The sequence below is a fragment of the Columba livia genome, chromosome 2, assembly GCF_036013475.1.
Source record: "Columba livia isolate bColLiv1 breed racing homer chromosome 2, bColLiv1.pat.W.v2, whole genome shotgun sequence".
Taxonomy (NCBI): domain Eukaryota; kingdom Metazoa; phylum Chordata; class Aves; order Columbiformes; family Columbidae; genus Columba; species Columba livia.
In genome coordinates, this window is record NC_088603.1 from 44,332,558 (window position 1) to 44,350,507 (window position 17,950).

General features: G+C 38.6%; 1 protein-coding gene across 2 annotated transcripts in view; it reads right to left on the reverse strand.

The window, feature by feature from the left end:
- OSBPL10 (oxysterol binding protein like 10) overlaps positions 1 to 17,950 on the reverse strand; it is a 121,448-nt gene that overhangs the window by 69,475 nt on the left and 34,023 nt on the right. For both annotated transcript variants that reach the window (XM_065051614.1, XM_065051615.1), the window contains exons 2-4: positions 17,764 to 17,939; positions 15,955 to 16,034; positions 2,351 to 2,542 (exon numbers count right to left, since the gene is read on the reverse strand). In XM_065051614.1, coding sequence (XP_064907686.1) covers positions 2,351 to 2,542; positions 15,955 to 16,034; positions 17,764 to 17,939 — 448 coding nt within the window. The remainder of the gene's footprint in view (positions 1 to 2,350; positions 2,543 to 15,954; positions 16,035 to 17,763; positions 17,940 to 17,950) is intronic.

Sequence of the window (17,950 nt, forward strand, 5' to 3'; positions counted from 1 at the left end):
TCATTCTGTAAGGGGAACGCTAGTGCTGATCTATAATCTGTTTGCAGTATCTTCCCTTCATCCAAATCACATCAAACAACTTCCAAATAAAAAGCAAAGATTTGGGTGTTGAGGAGGAGACTAACTTTCCCTTATTGTACTTGTAGTTCCTATTTTGTCTCACTTCAGGTTAAAAAAAAAAGGACTAGAACAGGTTTAAGCGCATTTTTGTGAAGGCCCGTAGTCTCATCTCTTTATTCATAAATTTAACAAGGGAGGGTAGATTTAACAGTCACTATTGACTCATACAGGGAACAAGTGTATTCCCTGAAAAAACAGGCAGCATATACCCAAGTCTATTGCATTCACCCTGAAAAAGGCGGGAAAAGGAAATGCACAGAGCATGCAATTGAAATGAAGCTGTCTGCTTCTTTAATCTGGAAAAATAGACTCATCCTTTCACAATATGGAAACCAGATCAGCCAAGCAGCCACTTTTTACATGAGACTGGGGAAGAGGGCAGAAGGACTTATTTTTCCACTGATATGCTCTAATACTTTAGAAGCAGCACATAAAAAAAAAATATCCAATACACAAAAAGGTAAAGTTCACACTCCTTATAAAAATTTCTTATGCATTGTTTATCTTACTACCATTTTCCCTCCCTGAAAAACACTCATTCTTTTAACCTTCAATCATTACCATATGTTCATTGTCTAAGATTTTTTTATTGCATCCCTCTAAATTGTTCTCACAGGATTTGGTGCTGCAGCTGGGGTATCAAACAGCTCACATCAAACACAGCAAAATAATTATCTTGCATGATTACAGATTAAAGTCTTGTAATATTTACCCTTCTGGAATGACATCACATTGCAATACACTACAAAGGAGTCAGTACCTCTTAGGGCTTTTTTGCAGGGACGCTACCTAGCCACTTACTCTCTGTTCTACTATAGGCTAGTATTTATTTCTTCCTTCCCATGTATCGTTCTTTACATCTGTTGAATTTTTTCCTTACCAGCTTAGTATGATCAGCACATATTCTCTCTTTTAAATTCCTTTCAGCCCTACTCAGCTTCATTTGACAAAGCCGCAACAGCTCCCACTGTTTATTTTATTAATAGGTTTAAGGTGCACTCTGAATTCAACCTATGAGAGCAAATACATTTAGTAAGATAGAAGCAACTTGCAGGAGATGATTGGTAGGCAAAGACAAGATATTCTCATGAAAAACAAACAGATGTGCCATTTCTAGAATGTAAAGAAAATGTGGGTGACATTCAGACAGTGCACTCTTCAGAGCAAGGAATAACTACCGTTAACAGAGAATACAAGGGAAGTTTTCACTTTTAATGTTACTGGAATAAGAACAAGCATTCTTCATCAGGATGCGTAATTTAAATCTTCATTGTGAGCACACACTAAGAATTTTTCAAATTCTTAATAAGAAAGGTCTCCGTGTATAAAACATTTGGGGAGCATGAACTTAAAAAGCAGGCTCTGGAGACTGCAACTTGAGGGATTGGGGTAAATATTTGAAATCCATGTGATAAAAGCATGCTTTAAGGCAGCTAGGCTGCCAACAGTTTCTTTGGTACAAGGGATGGGAAGGAGGGCTATGAAGGCAGTATTAGAGAATAGCAAGAAATTCAGACAAAGCAAAAATAGTAAGAGATGAAAAGAAGATGAAAGTGTGTTCTGTGAAAGTCTGCCATACTATTTAAGCTTAAAACTCCGTACTCTATTTGTTGTCTGGAACACAGACTTAAATTGGTATACAAGTTATACTTCTTAAACCTTGGTAAACACACTTCAAAAGAAACGTGCTTTCTTGTTTCCTTTTCATGTGTTTAATATGGACAAAGCATTCTTCCCTCACAAGTCCAACAATAGAAATTTGACAAAGAAGTTAAGACTGTAGCCACATAGAAACAAAGTGCCGACTGTGCGGAGCTGTGCCTTCTTTCACATTCATTCATCAGACTTATTCAAGTGCTTTTCTCTAGTTATATTTAAACGCTTCAGGGCCCTCTTTCCAACCTGAAAGGTTTTGCTACATGCTGCTTAGAAGAGTCGTTTCTCCAGCACTGCAGCACCACTGCCAAGTCCGGGAGCCGGTGCCGACCTACGACCTCTCTGAAGCACATGCACACAGTAACTCTAACATCAGCATTAAAAAGTATATATGCCACACTTTAGGCTGAACCAGAACTAAAGACTGCCTCTTGCTCAGTGAGGGGCTCAAAACACAGCAGTCAGACAAAGTAGGAAACAAAGAGAACTGTTGCTTTGTCAGATCTGATTGCTTATTCTAAAGCAAAATAAGCATTTAGAAGGTATAGCAAAACAGCAGATTTTTCTTTCTTACCTCTCTGACTTCATGGAGTTGACCAGAACGCTGGCTCTTCGCTCTTCGAGCAGCTGCAGGTGATTTGTGATGTGTGATGGTTACCACAGTTGGCCCACTTTGATTAATATGTTTCTGGCCACTAGGAGATGCAGAATTCACTGTCCCAGATGGCAGCAGGGATGAGCTTCTACTTCGCGAGGATGAAGTGCTCTAGAACAAGCAATGGGTTGTTGGTATTAGCAACCTTTACACAAATGATTTACAATTCAACCTATGGTTTGTAGTGTTCTGCTTTGCTCAAAAATCTAACTCAGGAGGTATAACTGCACTCAGGGCTGATTTATTCCTTTTGAACCATCTGCATTGCTCAGCAGGGATCTTCTTGGAAACATTGTGGCTATCACCTTTTTTTTTCTTGGATTGTCTTAAATTTGCCTTCACAAAAACATGCACAAACTCTCACATATAATATTAACACACTGCTAAGTCCTTACAACCATATGTTTTAGGAAAGATTAGGAAGGATTTTGCAGACAGAGTAATAACAATGCCAACACAAATATTTTTTATGAAGCTGGTGACCTATAATTCACAAAACTGTAAGAAAAAAAATCTTAATGCTTCCACCTGATGAACTTCCGAAACGGTGTAGTTCTGTTTTCAACATTAGAGGCGCTACAATTTTGGCAAGGCAAATCCACACACCAATAAAACATTAACATTTAAAACAACACACGGCTTAAAGAGTCAACACATTTTGGAGTAAGTTTAAGACAAACCCTAAATGCAAAAACAGTCAGCAATAAATCTCCGATAGTATCTGCAGTGTGAACACTCTTAACATACAATCTGTAAAATCAGTCTAAACATTCAAGAACGTGCTGTGTTCTAATCTGATCAGTGTTCCCATCTTGGTTTGTTTTCCGCAGCCCTGAAGCCCGTGTTTTCCTGGAGGTCTTTAGGACAGCAACTCTCAATCAACCTCAGATGTGCATTAGAGCACCATGGGACAGGACATATAAAAGTGCAACATAAAAGAGCCCTTCTTTTCTAGTTGAACTGATTATTCCATCTGTAAGGTTAAACCCAAACAGAGTAAGTCTTACCTCATGAAACACAAACCACTTCAGAAAGTGAGGTAAATATACAGCCCTATGGGTGAAACATGATTTTACCTCTCCTGCAAACCCTGCACAAGCAATGATGGCAGCCTTCAACACTGCTAAGAGAGGTACCACCAACATGAGGTACTACTCTTGACTGCACAAAAATATTACTTGGGTATGATCTGTCTTCTTATCCTTTATAGGTCAAACTTTGCAATTCTGTGGTAATTTCGTTAAAAGTCTTTAAATCCAAGGTGGATGGGCTCCAACTAGCACTAGAATGGAAGTCAGGCATCATGTTATCACTACACTGACTGTAAATGACGAGGCTGATGATCTGGCACTGCCAAGAAGGGTGAAATAAATTACATGATCCCTCTGCCACACCCACACAAAACCACACTTCAGACTTTCTGGGGCATTTGAAGGTTTACAAAATGTGTTAACATATTCCCAGTGTTCAAAGAGCTGCTATAGTCACAGAAAAAGCATTATTCCATTGGTCTGGACTTCACATTTACAAATACTCCCAAGAATGATGATCTGACTCTGTTTTTGCAATAAATATATTCTTTACTACCATGATTTATAATAAGGTTATAATAACAAGCATCTGTAGAATCAGACATTCAAAAACTATCCACCCTAGCTGATAATTCAAAATTACATTAAAACTGGATTTGTGTCTTAAGGCGAGGAAAAAGCACAGGGTGCAAAATTTGTCAGAAGGACACAGAAGGTTGCCAGGTCTTTAATTCATCTTCCATTTGAAAGAGCATTTCTTGGACATAACTAGAATTAAAATAAGAGCCAGAGGAAAAGGTATTTGGGGGAAAGAAGGGGATAAGGGAAACTGCAACTGAATTTCCTAAGTATAAATTTCACAGGAAAAGGCTAGCCCTAGTATATAAAAGCAAAATATACTTACTGATGTTTCTTTTTTAAATTGACTAGCATCAGAATACTTCTAAACTAAATTTAGGGTGCAGAGGAATAATAAGATTTTTTTTTCAGCATAAGATGACCTTATCTTCCAGTTTAATAAAAGTTATTTTCTTTTTAGAATGAAATCTTCTGAGAATCACTGACATTCTAGCATCATCTAAATCACTAGATCATCACTAATTTTACAAATACACAACTGCTACCTTCATATAGCTAAAATAATCCTAAAACTCAGATAAACAGCAGCAATGTAAAACAGTGAGTTTAGCCATTAGTTTTGCTTGAAATAAAACAACATTCTGTGAGAAGTGAAATCCTATTATATTCTTATTTTCTTGGGAAGATAAGTCATATTTCTGCAAAGTAACATAACAAAAGTAACATAAAACAAAATCTGGAAAAAATACATGCACTGTTTCTGTTTAAATACAGAATGAGGAAGGAATTTTAGGAGAGAGTAGCTTTCAGAAAATAAAATAAAATAAAATAAATAAAATAAAATAAAATAAAATAAAATAAAATAAAATAAAATAAAATGCTGCCAAAATAATCTCATTTAACCTGCATACTTTGAGAGAGATGTTAATAAACTGAAATACATGTATATCGTAAGTTAATATCTCTATATTTGATGTTATCAATATTTAGGAATTCAGTGCTATTTTTCCTCAAGACAATGTCTCAAACTGCAGTGAACTTTCAGCTGCTGACCCATGGATCACAACAAACACACTGACTGCAGCTCACACCTCATTTTCTCTCATCACGACACCTAACTTATGACTTTCACCAACCCCACTTATGCTTGGCAGTTATAAATTCGATCATGAACCATCAGTACAGAAGTTCCTAGCTAGCTGTGATTTCTTTAACTGGCTTTGTATCACAAATTAGTAATTATCACATTTCCAAGTAACAGATATGTCCATCGTTTTAGGAGTCTCTTATTCCAGGTTATATTTCTTTTCCTGAAAGTTTTACTCTAGTTCATGTTACAACTCACTGAGCTACATCAATTACACACCTGAACCGTGACTTGAGGCGGAATAAAGAGTCTATGGGACCACAGTGCATTTAAGATAGCTTTTTGTTAAGTTTTGCAAAGGCATGTGGCAGCTCATAGCAACTGTTGTTGGTGGATGGTCATTCAGGGCATGGAGTCTGGGGACTGGTGGAGCAGGAGAGACAACCAAAAAGAACAGCTCCTCTATAGTTTCAGTAGAGGGTGGTGCTCAGGAAGGCTTTCATGCTACAGGGATACTAGGTCACCCCAGATCTCTATGGATAGAAGTTCATAGCCAGGCAAGGGCTGACCATAACACACTGCTCAACGTGCCTGCCATTCAGCTGCGTGCCTTGCCCTACAATAGCGCTACGTGATCTTAAGGGCGAGAACACCTCTGGCAATGAGCCTCTCCTAGAGTCCTCTCCTTTCCCTCTCAGCCCATGGTTACCAATCCTACGTAGCTCACTGAGTCAGGAAGACTGACAATCTTGAACTAGCACATACAGCCACAGTCTGTGCCAAATACATTGTTTTGAACCATTCCTACAGGCCTGTAAGGAAGTCCTCCTCACCTCTTCGTTTTCTGCTCCTTCATACCCTTCATCCAACTAGCGACCCAATATTTTCCTGAAGTTAGCCCTAAGCCAGGCCCCATGATAAGCGCAAAAAATTCCAACTTGCAAAAGCAGTCACACACAAAGTGCAGGTGAATGTCTGCATGAGGGAGTTCCTACAACCACTCAAAACCTTTTGAAGTTTTTAGTGTTACCCCAGGCAGCGCTGCAGGCTTGGGGAAGAGCAGCTGGAAAGCTGCCTGGCAGAAAAGGATGTGGGGGCGTTGATTGACAGCCAGCTGAACATGAGCCAGCAGTCTGCCCAGGTGGCCAAAAAGCCCAACAGCATCCTGGCTTGTATCAGGAATAGTGTGGCCAGCAAAACGGGGAAGTAATTTTGCCACTGTACTGGGTGCTGGTGAGGCCAGCCCTTGAATCCAGTGTTCAATTTTGGGTCCCTCATCATAAGAAAGACATTGAGGTGCCAGAGAGAGTTCAGAGGAGGGTGATAAGGCTGGTGAAGGGTCTGGAGCACAAGTTTGATGAAGAGCGGCTGAGGGAACTGGGGCTGTTCAGCCTGGAGAAAAGGAGGCTGAGGGGAGACCTTATCACTGTCTACAACTACCTGAAAGGAGGTTGTAACATGGAGGGGGTTGGTCTCTTCTCCCAAGTAGCAAGTGATAGGACAAGAAGAAATGGCCTCAAGTTGCATCAGAGGAGGTTTAGATTGAGTATTAGGAAAAAAATCTTCACAGAAAGGGTTGTCAGGCATTGGAACAGGCTGCTCATGGAAGTGGTGGAGTCACCATCCCTGGAGGTGTTTAAAGGCTTTTAGACGAGGTTCTTAGGGACATGGTTTAGTGCCAGAGTTAGGTTATGGCTGGACTTGATAATCTTGAGGGTCTTTTCCAACCAAAATGATTATATGATTGTAAGTGGGGCTCCACTCCTCAGAGCCATGAAGAGCAGCAGCAGAGCACTGTGCCTGCTCCATCCAAGGAGACGGAGGCGGCAGCTAATTCCTTCTGACAGCTGCTTCCTGACACTGCCAGAAGAGGCCTCTCCAAGAACTACACATTCGGCCCCTTATGCACTTTTGAATTTTACAACACATTGTCAACACCTATGTCCCAGCCAAATACTTGACTCCTCTTTTGCAAAACTTCTTCAAATTAAATACAGAATAACAAACACCTCTTTTGCATTTTGATACACAGCTGTGCAAATATCAAAATTTTCCATTTTTGCTAAAATGTTAATTTGTTAAATTTGTTAAAATGTTAACACTTTTGTATTTAGGTAGGCTCAGGAAGTGTGGGCTGGATGAGTGGACAGTGAGATGGATTGAGAACTGCATCCAGTTCTGGGCTCTCCAATTTAAGAAGGACAAGGGATTACTGGAGAGAGTCCAGCAGAGAGCTACAAAGATGACTAGGGGTCTGAAGCATCTTTCTTATGAGGAAAAACTGAGAAAGCTGGGTCTGTTCAGCCTGGAGAAGACACGGCCAAGAAAGAATCTTATTTATGTTTATAGACATCTCAAGGGTGGGTGTCAAGAGGAAGGGACCAGCCTCCTTTCAGTAGTGCCCAACAATAGGATGAGGGGCAATGGGCACAGACTGAAGCACAGGAGGTTCCATCTGAATATGAGAAACTTCTATACTTTAAAGGTGCCAGAGCACTGGAACAGGCTGCCCAGAGATGCTGTGCAATCTCCTTCTCTGGAGACATTCAAAACCCGCCTGGACACATTCCTGTGCGATCTGCTCTGGGTGAACCTGGTTTAGCAGGTGGGTTGGACTAGATGATCTCCAGAGGTCCCTTCCAACCACAACCATTCTGTGATTCTGTGATGTGATGTTTTCCACAGCTACAAACACTGCAATTACATGTCGTACTACAACAGTCATTAAAGTCACTCTCCCAGGAAATCAAATCAATGACAGTAACTGAAGGATCTTTATTCCTAATCCCCTGCTCTTCCCCCCAGCACTCCTGGTATGACTGATCTTCCCCTCTATCTTCATAGATTGTTTTCTCTGGTCCTACTGCTTCCTGTTTTTCAAATAAATAAATAAATAGTGAAAATCCTGATAAAAGGAAGACATAAGCTCTTCAACAATTAGTAATGTATGGTGCCAATAATGAGTCAAGAAATCCACAGGCTGAAGCAGCCCAAAGGGCTTATAAATGTTCTTTCCTGATGCCATTCTTCACCATAGCTCCAACAGTTTGCCTGCCAATAAATGAAATTAATAAAAGAACAATAAATAAGCTAATAAAAGATTAATTTGTAACTTGCATTTCATCTTGGTTTTATGACCTAAAGCTAGCTAAAGTACACTAAGCTAACACAGAGTTGGGTTAGGATTTTTATGTTAATAGACTGTCCATCCCCAGGATAAAAAAGCAATATAATGAAACCTTCCATTTGGATATCAAAAATCCTAAGAACTAAAATAATGTAATTGTAGAACAGTAAGTTTCAACTATACTTACATTTTAATGACTCATTCTCCTTGGAGATTGCCCTTCCTACTCACAAACAAGCTGAAGCATTTTTCACCATTTACCAGAAGCACACAATTTTGTATATTTTGGAAAGTAAACATAATGTTCCAGAGATCAATCAACTAATTTCTGAAGTGAATTGTCATATCTGTTTATGGCTGATAATCATCATTTTCACAGGCACTGTGCCACCAATGTTTTATACAGAATAAAAAATTACTGAAATCACATTCCTTTACTCCTCTGCAAATACGTAGCACAGAACCAATCCCTGTGTGCAGCTTTAGAGCAATGAGAAGTCACACGCTATCAGAAACTAATTACAATTTTGAGACACTACCATTCAGTATTTTAACTCCCATCTACTTATTTTCCAATGCATCTTAAGTAAACAAACACTAAAAAGAATACAGATATCTGTTAAATCTAATTAAGATCATTCACAAATATTAAAAAGCAAATGACTAAGTCTACAAAACATCCAAACTTCAGCAGTGCAAAGGGACCCGTTTATGATATGCTTTGCACATTTGGAGAAGCATCATCTATGGTACTAACTTTTCTGACAGAATATTACAGTGCTTCATCATCTTCAGTAAGGCAATACGTGTGTCTGCTTTTAAGCAAGAGACTATAATAATCCTTTAATCATAAAATCCTTCCTTCATCAGGAATCATTTCAGCAAGCTCATGCTAGTTCTAAATAGGGGATTTTTGCATTTCTGTAGAAGGGTTTTGAAAGCAGGGAGCTGTGAGCAACTCTTCATGCAGCTTCCAAAGGGAGGAAAAAAGGTGTCAAACACACTGCTTCCTTCTCAGCCTCCCCACTGCAATGATTTCCAAAGCATGTTTTAATTAGAAACACCATTCTTCAGTTGACTTTTAGAGGTCAAGGATGAGAGGAGGAAGCAGACAAGCAGAGCAGAGCAGAGCAACCTTGCTCAAAAGGAAAAGTGGTTTGATGTGCATAAAAAAATAAAACAAGACTCACAAAGACTTCAAACTTTAACTAATCCTGCTTTACAGAAACAGTTATCATGCAGATGTTAAAAATAGCCAGTGAATAACCCATTTAGAAATTTAAAAAGTATCTCCGTGGTCATTCATTAATAAGGCAAGAAGAAACATGATGAAACTGAAGAAGGGTCATCAAATATCTATGACAACCATTCTTCCAGATGTGGAGAAAAATTGCACACCTGCCTCATAATGATTTGACAGAAGTGTTGACCTCAAATTTTCCGGCATTACTGCAGATGCTGTTTCACATTACAGCTCAACTGCTATTGCCTTTGCCACTGGAAGTGGCAGGTTTGGACTTTTTTCTCCACCATCTCTTCATGCTGGCTCTGAGGCTCATTTGACCTCATGGAGAGCCACTACAGGGAGTTAAACCAGAAGAGAAATAGAGATACAGACACAGATACAGAACCTTCTGCTGATTTAGCTCCCCAAACTGCCTTCCCAAAGGCTGGATGATGGTTATGACACAGACCAGGAGCATGTGGTGTGGGGTTAAGAGAGCAGGACAGGCCCTCACAGAGGCATGACAGTCATCAGGTTGGCTCAGTTTTAAATACAAAGCCTCAGACTAAACCAGAGAAAGGTTAGGTTTTGGGCAGATCGATTTCATTCATCCTCCATCCAGGAGAAGAAGAGAGCAAGGCTTTCCCACCAGAAGCTGCTGGAAGCGGACTCCAGCTTCCCCTACATCAGTGCTCATCGGATTCCTCAGTGAGCCGGTCGGAGCACTACGTCCTTTTTAGTAGGATGCTGATTTTTTTCAGAAACAGAAGAACGGATATAAAATTATTCTTGGAAGTTACCACAAATGATGCGTAAGTCCACTTCTTCTTGGAAGCATTTTGTATCACTGAATTCCAGTTTAACTAATACTTTAACTAAAACTTCTACAATACTATTCATTTAGACTAGTCTAAAAAAACCAGCAATCCTATACAGACATAGAAGATTTCTTCCAATACGGTGTGATTTGGCACTCTGTGGAGGTTTAGCAATCTGTGATTAAGCAAAATGTATGGGAATACCAAGAACATTAAGACTACCTTATAGCATAGGAATTATTTGCCACAGAACTTTATCATTTTACTGCTTTTTTATAATTAAGATGCAAAATTTAATTAAAACAAAGTGGCTGACTTAGCTTGTGTTACATCCACTTGTTAGCTGTATAGCTCACTTTTGGACCATTCATTAGGATGCAACTAAATTTAGTCATTAGTATACAATTTTAATTTTTTTTTTAAAATCACTGCTCTGCTTAATTTCCTCCACCACTGCAGTCCCCAGCTGAAGCTTTAAAGACAAGCAAGGACAGAAAGTCATACAGCAGAATTCTGAAGTTCTGAAAAAGAAATAAAATCAATGCTGATCTGGATCCAGTGCACAAAAAAAGAAATACTATCCTGTCAGTATTTCACAGACACAATGACACAGCTTCAGCTTTAAAAAATATTCTCCAAATTCTAATGTTTTCCTATAAATCTCCTTGTAATAATATCTATGCAAGATTTCAAAAACATGTTCTCTAATATGAAAGACCTGTATCTAAAAGCTGCTTCACTGTTATTCTTGGGAACCTTCCCACTGCTTGCTTGGTTATCCCATTATTTTTCCCCAGCTAAGCTATACCCTACTTGCATAAAACATAGCCCTCACTGCATATTTTACACTTCTCATACCACCTCCTTCTCAAGTGTATGACATGTAAAAAATAGCCAGAAATTTCTGCCTCGTTCTTCCTGTGAAAAAAGGTGAGTTTAAGCTGTAGAAGAAGTTGGGAGCAAATGCTCAGGCTCCAACTTCCCAGACACAGACACATGCCTGTTCCCAGCAGAGACACAGCTTGGATTCTGTTTGAACTCCAGAAGCTTAAAACACAAGCATCCATGTGCCTGTTCGTGACAGCACTATGAGAGACAGATACTTTGCAGTTACCACACTACAACCCTCAGAGTACGGGAGAGTGGTGAAGAGAGAGATCTGGCTCTGCTGCCAGTAGGGAATGTCACATCACGACAGTCCTATCAATGGCTGGGCTATTTTAACAAAGTTCAAAAATACAGATTTTTGTCAAGTCCTCAATTATGCAAAATAGGAGTCCAACATGTACTCCCTCTCTGTGTCATTACAGACCTTTTTAATGCAACTCCAGTCCCTAATCCCAACACACAAGAAACAGTAAGATGGCTAAATAGCAGCATGCTATTTTATGTAAATTTAAAATATTTTAAGAAGTATGTTTCCACTCCCATGCTAATAATTATTATATTAAAGTACCTTCATCTTCAAGAGAAAAAAAAAAAAAATCACAAAGAAATGCTGCAGTTCTTGCTTCCCTTATCTCCTACCAGGCAGTGGTTTTGAAGTAAAAAACTTTGAGGAAAAGAAAAGAAGCTATAGAAATGCATTTTTTTTCTAGTTTCTGGAATCTCTGTGAAGCATCACTCCCTGGTAACAAATATCTGAACTCCAAAGCCTAATCGCTGTAGCATTAAAGCTTTTGATCACTTGCTTTTATACAGAAAAGCAGAGGGAAGCATTAAAACTTACTTGTAGGTGAAATCCAAGTTAGAACTATATGTAGTGCTAAAGTCTGGGAAAACCTCTCTCAGACCACAGAATCACAGAATGGTTTGGAATGAAAAGGGATCTTAAAGAGCATTTGGTTCCAACCCCCTGCCATGGGCAGAGACACCCTCCACTAGAGACCAGAATGCTCAAAGCCACATCCAGCCTGGCCTTGAACACTTCCAGGTATGGGGCATCCACAGCTGCTCTGGGCAGCCTGTTCCAGTGCCTCACCACTCTCATGGTGAAGAATATCTTCCTTTTATTTAATCTAAATACACCCTCTTTCAGTTTAAAGCCATTACCCTTGTCCTATTGCAATAGTCCCTTGTAAAAAGTCCTTCTCCAGCTTTCATACAGGCCCCTTTTTTAAGCAGTGTAAGGCTGCTATAAGGTCTCCCTGGAGCCTTTTATTCTCGAGGCTGAACGACCTCAACTCTCTGAGCCTGTCCTCATAGCTGAGGTGCTTCAGCCATCTGATCTTCTTCATGGCCCTCCTCTGGACTCACTCCAACAGATTCATGTCCTTTTTATGTTTGGGGCCTCAGAGCTGGACACAGGACTCCAGGTGCGGTCTCACGAAAGCAGAGCAGAGGGGCAGAATCACCTCCTTCAAGCTGCTGGTCATGCTTCTTTTAATGCAGCCCAGGATACAGGCATTCTCCACCCAGCCTGTATTTGTGCATGGGATTGCCCCAACCCATGTGCAGGACCTTGCACTTGGCCTTGTTGAACTACATGAGGTTCACACAGGCCTGCCTCTTAAGCCTGTCAAGGTCGCTCTGGATGGCATCACTTTCTTCCATTGTGTTGACTGCACCACACAACTTGGTGTCATCAGCAGACTTGCTGACGGTGCACTTGATCTCACTGTCCACATTGCCAATAAAGATGTTAAACAGATAATACTCTAACTCTCAGAACACAGGAGAGGGAAAAGGAAAAAAAGTATGTTGAAAAGCAACAGATTAATCTTATCAAAAGAAAGGTTTCCAAGAATGGGTAGGTATGACATTGTTCAAAGTAAAGTACATTTTTAGAATAAGCAGCAGAGTCATCAGTGGTCTCATTCGAAGCACATACATTCCCAACATTTTGTTTTCTGGATTGTTAAGCTTAAAAATAGAGAATACAGAAATTCTCTATTTGCTCTGTGGCTTTCAAGAGTAGATAATTAGGAGTGCTTCACTAACAAACATGTCAAGCGAAAAGTGACCTAATCTGATTTTAGATGTAGACTTGTAACACAGAAAGAAAGAAATATCTTTCCATTTTCTTCAGCATTCGTATTTTATACTAAATGGATTTAAGCTAGTTAAAATATGTGACTGGCTGTACCAACCAAAATGCATCTATAGTCCAGCATCCTATGCCAAGTTTCTGTAACTCATCAGTCTTCTAAGAGAAATGCAAGAACTCTCCTCCTGCTATCTTAAACCATCTTTTGTTTGGTTCCTCTGCTACATATGCCCACCACCCTTCAGTCAAAGAAATCCTTTGATTTTCTTGCATGATGAGTGTAAGAACCAGAAGAAAGCCCCAGCAACGGAAGTCACTGTGCAAGAGTACAAGAAGTTTAGAGAGGGGCTCCCCCATTCCAAGCCTTTCCTGTTTCCAGAAGTTGCATGTCAGATCTTCTGGGACAGACAGTGTCTTTGTATTTAATACCCTCCCACTCAGTCAAGACTTTCTAATAACATTTTGTCTTTCAAATACTTTTTAAGTCTATATGCAGTTCTGGCATCCAGAGCATGCCATAATAACCTCCAGTTTTCATTCATCTCCTTTTATTTTGAACCTGGTTTCAGCTCATTTTCTTTGAGGCTCCCACATACAAATATGAACAGGTAGCAAATACTTCTTAACCAGCCACTCCAGAGCACTTATTAACACTCTACTTCTCTGATTTGCCCTTTCCCTTCCCATCATCAGTAAAAAAAGACTCCAGTGTAGTCAATTTTCATCACAGAGAGTTCATTTTGTACAGAATAACAGAACTGATGAAAAGTACTTTTCCCCCACTCCAATGTTTTTGTTTCAAGGACTGATAAAAGCATTCAAGAGCCGTATATGACAGAGTCAGAGCAGTCTAAGTATTTTCCCTTTTGTCCTCTGTTCCTTTCTTGACAATTCCTGAAACTCTCTTTGCTCTTTTTGGACCACTACTAATTGCTGGACAAGATTTTTCTTCTTGACATACTAATTAATTTAGAGCCTACTAAAATCCATAGATACTGCTACTGCTCAACATGGAGAGACAGTATGAAAAATTCTGAGCATAAATTACTACTAAGTGCAACAGTTTCTACCTAAGAAGGAAAAAATATCCAAACTTCACTTAGACAAAGATCAGCTTCGACTCAATTACTGTCACTCTGGAATGAGGTTTTGGTATTAAAATAGACATTTCTACAGAATTATTTATCAGGAGAAGACAAAAGGAGAAAAACAAATCCAGTATTAAGAAATATTAGCAAACAGAGAGTAGAAGTAAAATAATTTTCCATTGCACAAGTCTCTGATATCATACATACCGAACAACACTTCTATTACCTCATCACAACACATTGTGGATGCCAAAACATTTTAAATGGGATCAAGAAGCAACCAGAAAATTTATTGAGGAATAATTTGATTGCAATTAAGTATAAAAAGTTACCGTTTCTGTCTAGCACAGGAAGAGTCTGAGTTGCAAAGCAACAGCAAGAGCATTCTGACCAAGGAGAGTTGCACCTTTCTGAACACCACTGAGCCACAGCTATATAAAAAACATATTTAATTGTCATGCATTAGAACTGAAATAGTACTGAAACACTGAAGTCACTTATTCTCCTTCAAAAAGGAGAATATACCATAATTGCTTCTTGGCAAGTCCACATCACTCAAAAAGAAAAAAAACCTTGGTTTTATTTTACTTCATGCACTTCAGTGAATGCCAGTCTCCTCAAAATACCATCCATATATTCAAAATCCAACTTTCAAGGATACTTACAATCATGACTTTGACTGAAGTTAACATAAGATTGATATTTTCAATATCTTGGGGCAGGGAAGAATGCTTTCTGCTTGCAGCTATATGCAGGGTTTTTTAATATATCACACAATAAATGGGACAGCAATCTTTTTTGCTCAAAAAATATCAACAGAAGTGCTTAAAAGACTGAAGAGCAGGACTTCTGTTTTTCTTTATTGACTTAGCATTAACACCAAAAGCATACACAAAATAAATATAATAATCATTTATTTCTAATAGGGTTGTTTATTTGTTTTTAATACCTCCCACTTTGAAAATGCATTCTAATTGAAACAATCCTCTATTTGGAGGCAAGGAACACTCTCAACCCACAGTTCTACTATTTGTTAAGTATAAACATCTTTTTACCTGTCCAAAATATTTATCTGTTTGAGGATAAAAATTCTGACATCACTTCCAAAGATAAATAAATACTATAAATTCTCATATGATGACTTCTTTCTGATTTGGTAAAGAAGTTGAAGACTGACCACTGCTATTAATAATACCTGCCTGAAGCTTCTATAATAAGAGCCATTAAATCTTATAAAACTAAATAAAACTAGTATCAGTTAACATTTTAAAATACTAATCAGGACAGCACGCAGGTGTTTATTAATAAACTGTTGATCCAGTCACTCTAATAACCATGTATTGACAGCATCCAAAATGCACTTCCTGAATTTCTCATAAATAAGACAATGTTTATTTATCAAGATTGCCCAACTGACTTAAGTCTGCTCTAGTTACTGAGGAATAACAACGTGCTGCTTCTACTCATAAACTGCCAAACATCAGCCCACTAACTACAGCAGCCAGTCCATCATCCAGATTATGTTGTTCTTCACCTACACCACTTAAAACATAATAGTTACTTCTCCCTCTTAATTATTTACCTTAGAATTACCTTCCTTGTGATGTTTGGCACAGGATCGAAGCTGAGTTATCCAGTATTGTTTCTCTTTTGCATCAGCAGCTAGAATAGAAACAAGAAAATGAAGGGAATCACAAATAAACTAATAATATTTTTTGCATAGGAGAATGTGATGAGGCAGGGAGAAGATAGGTTATTTATTGGTTAGGATGCACTAAAATTCTATTTTATACTACTTAAGTATATGTAAGTTCTTCAGTACAACACATCTAAACCTCAGCTTAAGATACTGTGGCCAGCTGGAAGCGGTAACTTTGAGCCTTCTTCATAGTTATCTCCTCCGAGTGCTATTAAAAGCAAAATTACCTCAAGATTACTTCTTTTTTTTATAATCCACTTTTGCTTTACCCATGTCTCTCTGTGAAGGACAAGGGCCATGCCACAGCATTTAAATCACCGAAACCTTTACACTCATGCTGTCAACCAGCTACCAGACAAGCTACCAGTTCCCCAGATACCTTAGTACTTCTGTTTTAAAGTAGTTCAACTAACTAACTCTTTAAACCTGTGTGTCATTTGCCTGCAACTTAAAGATACAAGAATGAAAAGCACATCATTGAAAAACAGCTTTAAAAAATACTGAAAAGATTGTCTGTAGTCTACATCAGGTGGCTCTTGTGCAATATTAATAAGTATATTTAGGACAGACGCTTGGTTATTTTTTTTTTTAAAACAAAACACCACTCCAGTAATCCTAATAAAGAAGAGCAATACAGACTGGATAATTTCAGTAAATATTTTCTCTTACTTCCTCTGCTATTAAGTATCTCAATGGTTATTGACTCCACATAAAAATTATTTACAGATTTGAATCAAATTCATAGATCTCATTGAATTAATAGCAGCATACTGTAAGTAATTTATAATCTCAAGTGATTGGAAAAGCATGCTAATGAAAGCACAAGTGTTCAGATTTCTAGCTCTGCTAATTCCAGAATATTTCAACAGAAGTTTTCCTTGGTTGTTCTTGTGTTTTAGTTCTACATATAAAATGGCAACATATTGTACCACTGGGGAGTCCTGCATACTCTGTCCTGCTAGACAACTAATAAACTGTGGTCAGAATTAAACTTACATAATTTTAAACTGTTGTTACACTCTATTACATGTCTCTTTTTCTTTGTACGTTTATTTTTATAAACTAGTTTGATATGAAAGTATCCTGATCAACCAACCATACTGAAGATACCTTAGAATCAAAATACTGCTTTAAAAAAAAAAAAATGCGAAGTAACTCTTTCATAGCCTATATTGTCTTTCTTAAATTTGGGAGCAAGGGAAAGCAAACTTTTATGTTAACAGTGCATCAAATTATTCCAAGACTGACAAGAACAGAGTATCTTAACAGCGTTAAGATGGCATTTTTCCTTTCTCCAGCCCACCAGCAGATTCATTACTGCACATTATCAGCAGGATAGTGGCAAGAGAGAACAACCTTAGAAATGAAATGCTATGCTGTGGACAGCAATGAAAGCAGCTTTTTCTTCCTTCAGAAGCAAACAAGATATACTTGCCACAATAACAGTTCATAGAACATATCTCGAGCTACCTTCCAGCCCTGGAAGTCTATATATTGTAAATCCACATGTGTTTAACTCCAGATTAACTGTTTCACTGTGTTTTATAATATAGTATGTAACAATACAGCTGTATAACCACTACTTTCCGACAGTATGGGGACATAAGAGAGAAATGAGATACAAGAGAAGAGATGCAGAAGCTGGAATGGAAGAGAAGAAGGACTCAGCTGGCACTTCAAGGAGCACTGTACCTCTCAACTTATACATCTCTCCATTAGCAGAGTAGACCACCAACATGTGTGGCACTTCATCACTGGGTGATATTATAGCTCCAGCCAAAGACAAAGTTCCTCGTGGCTTCTGGCTTTTACTTTGTTCATTCACGAAATACTGCAGAATCCCGGTCTCAAAGTCCAGCACAAAGTACCTGTTCAAAGA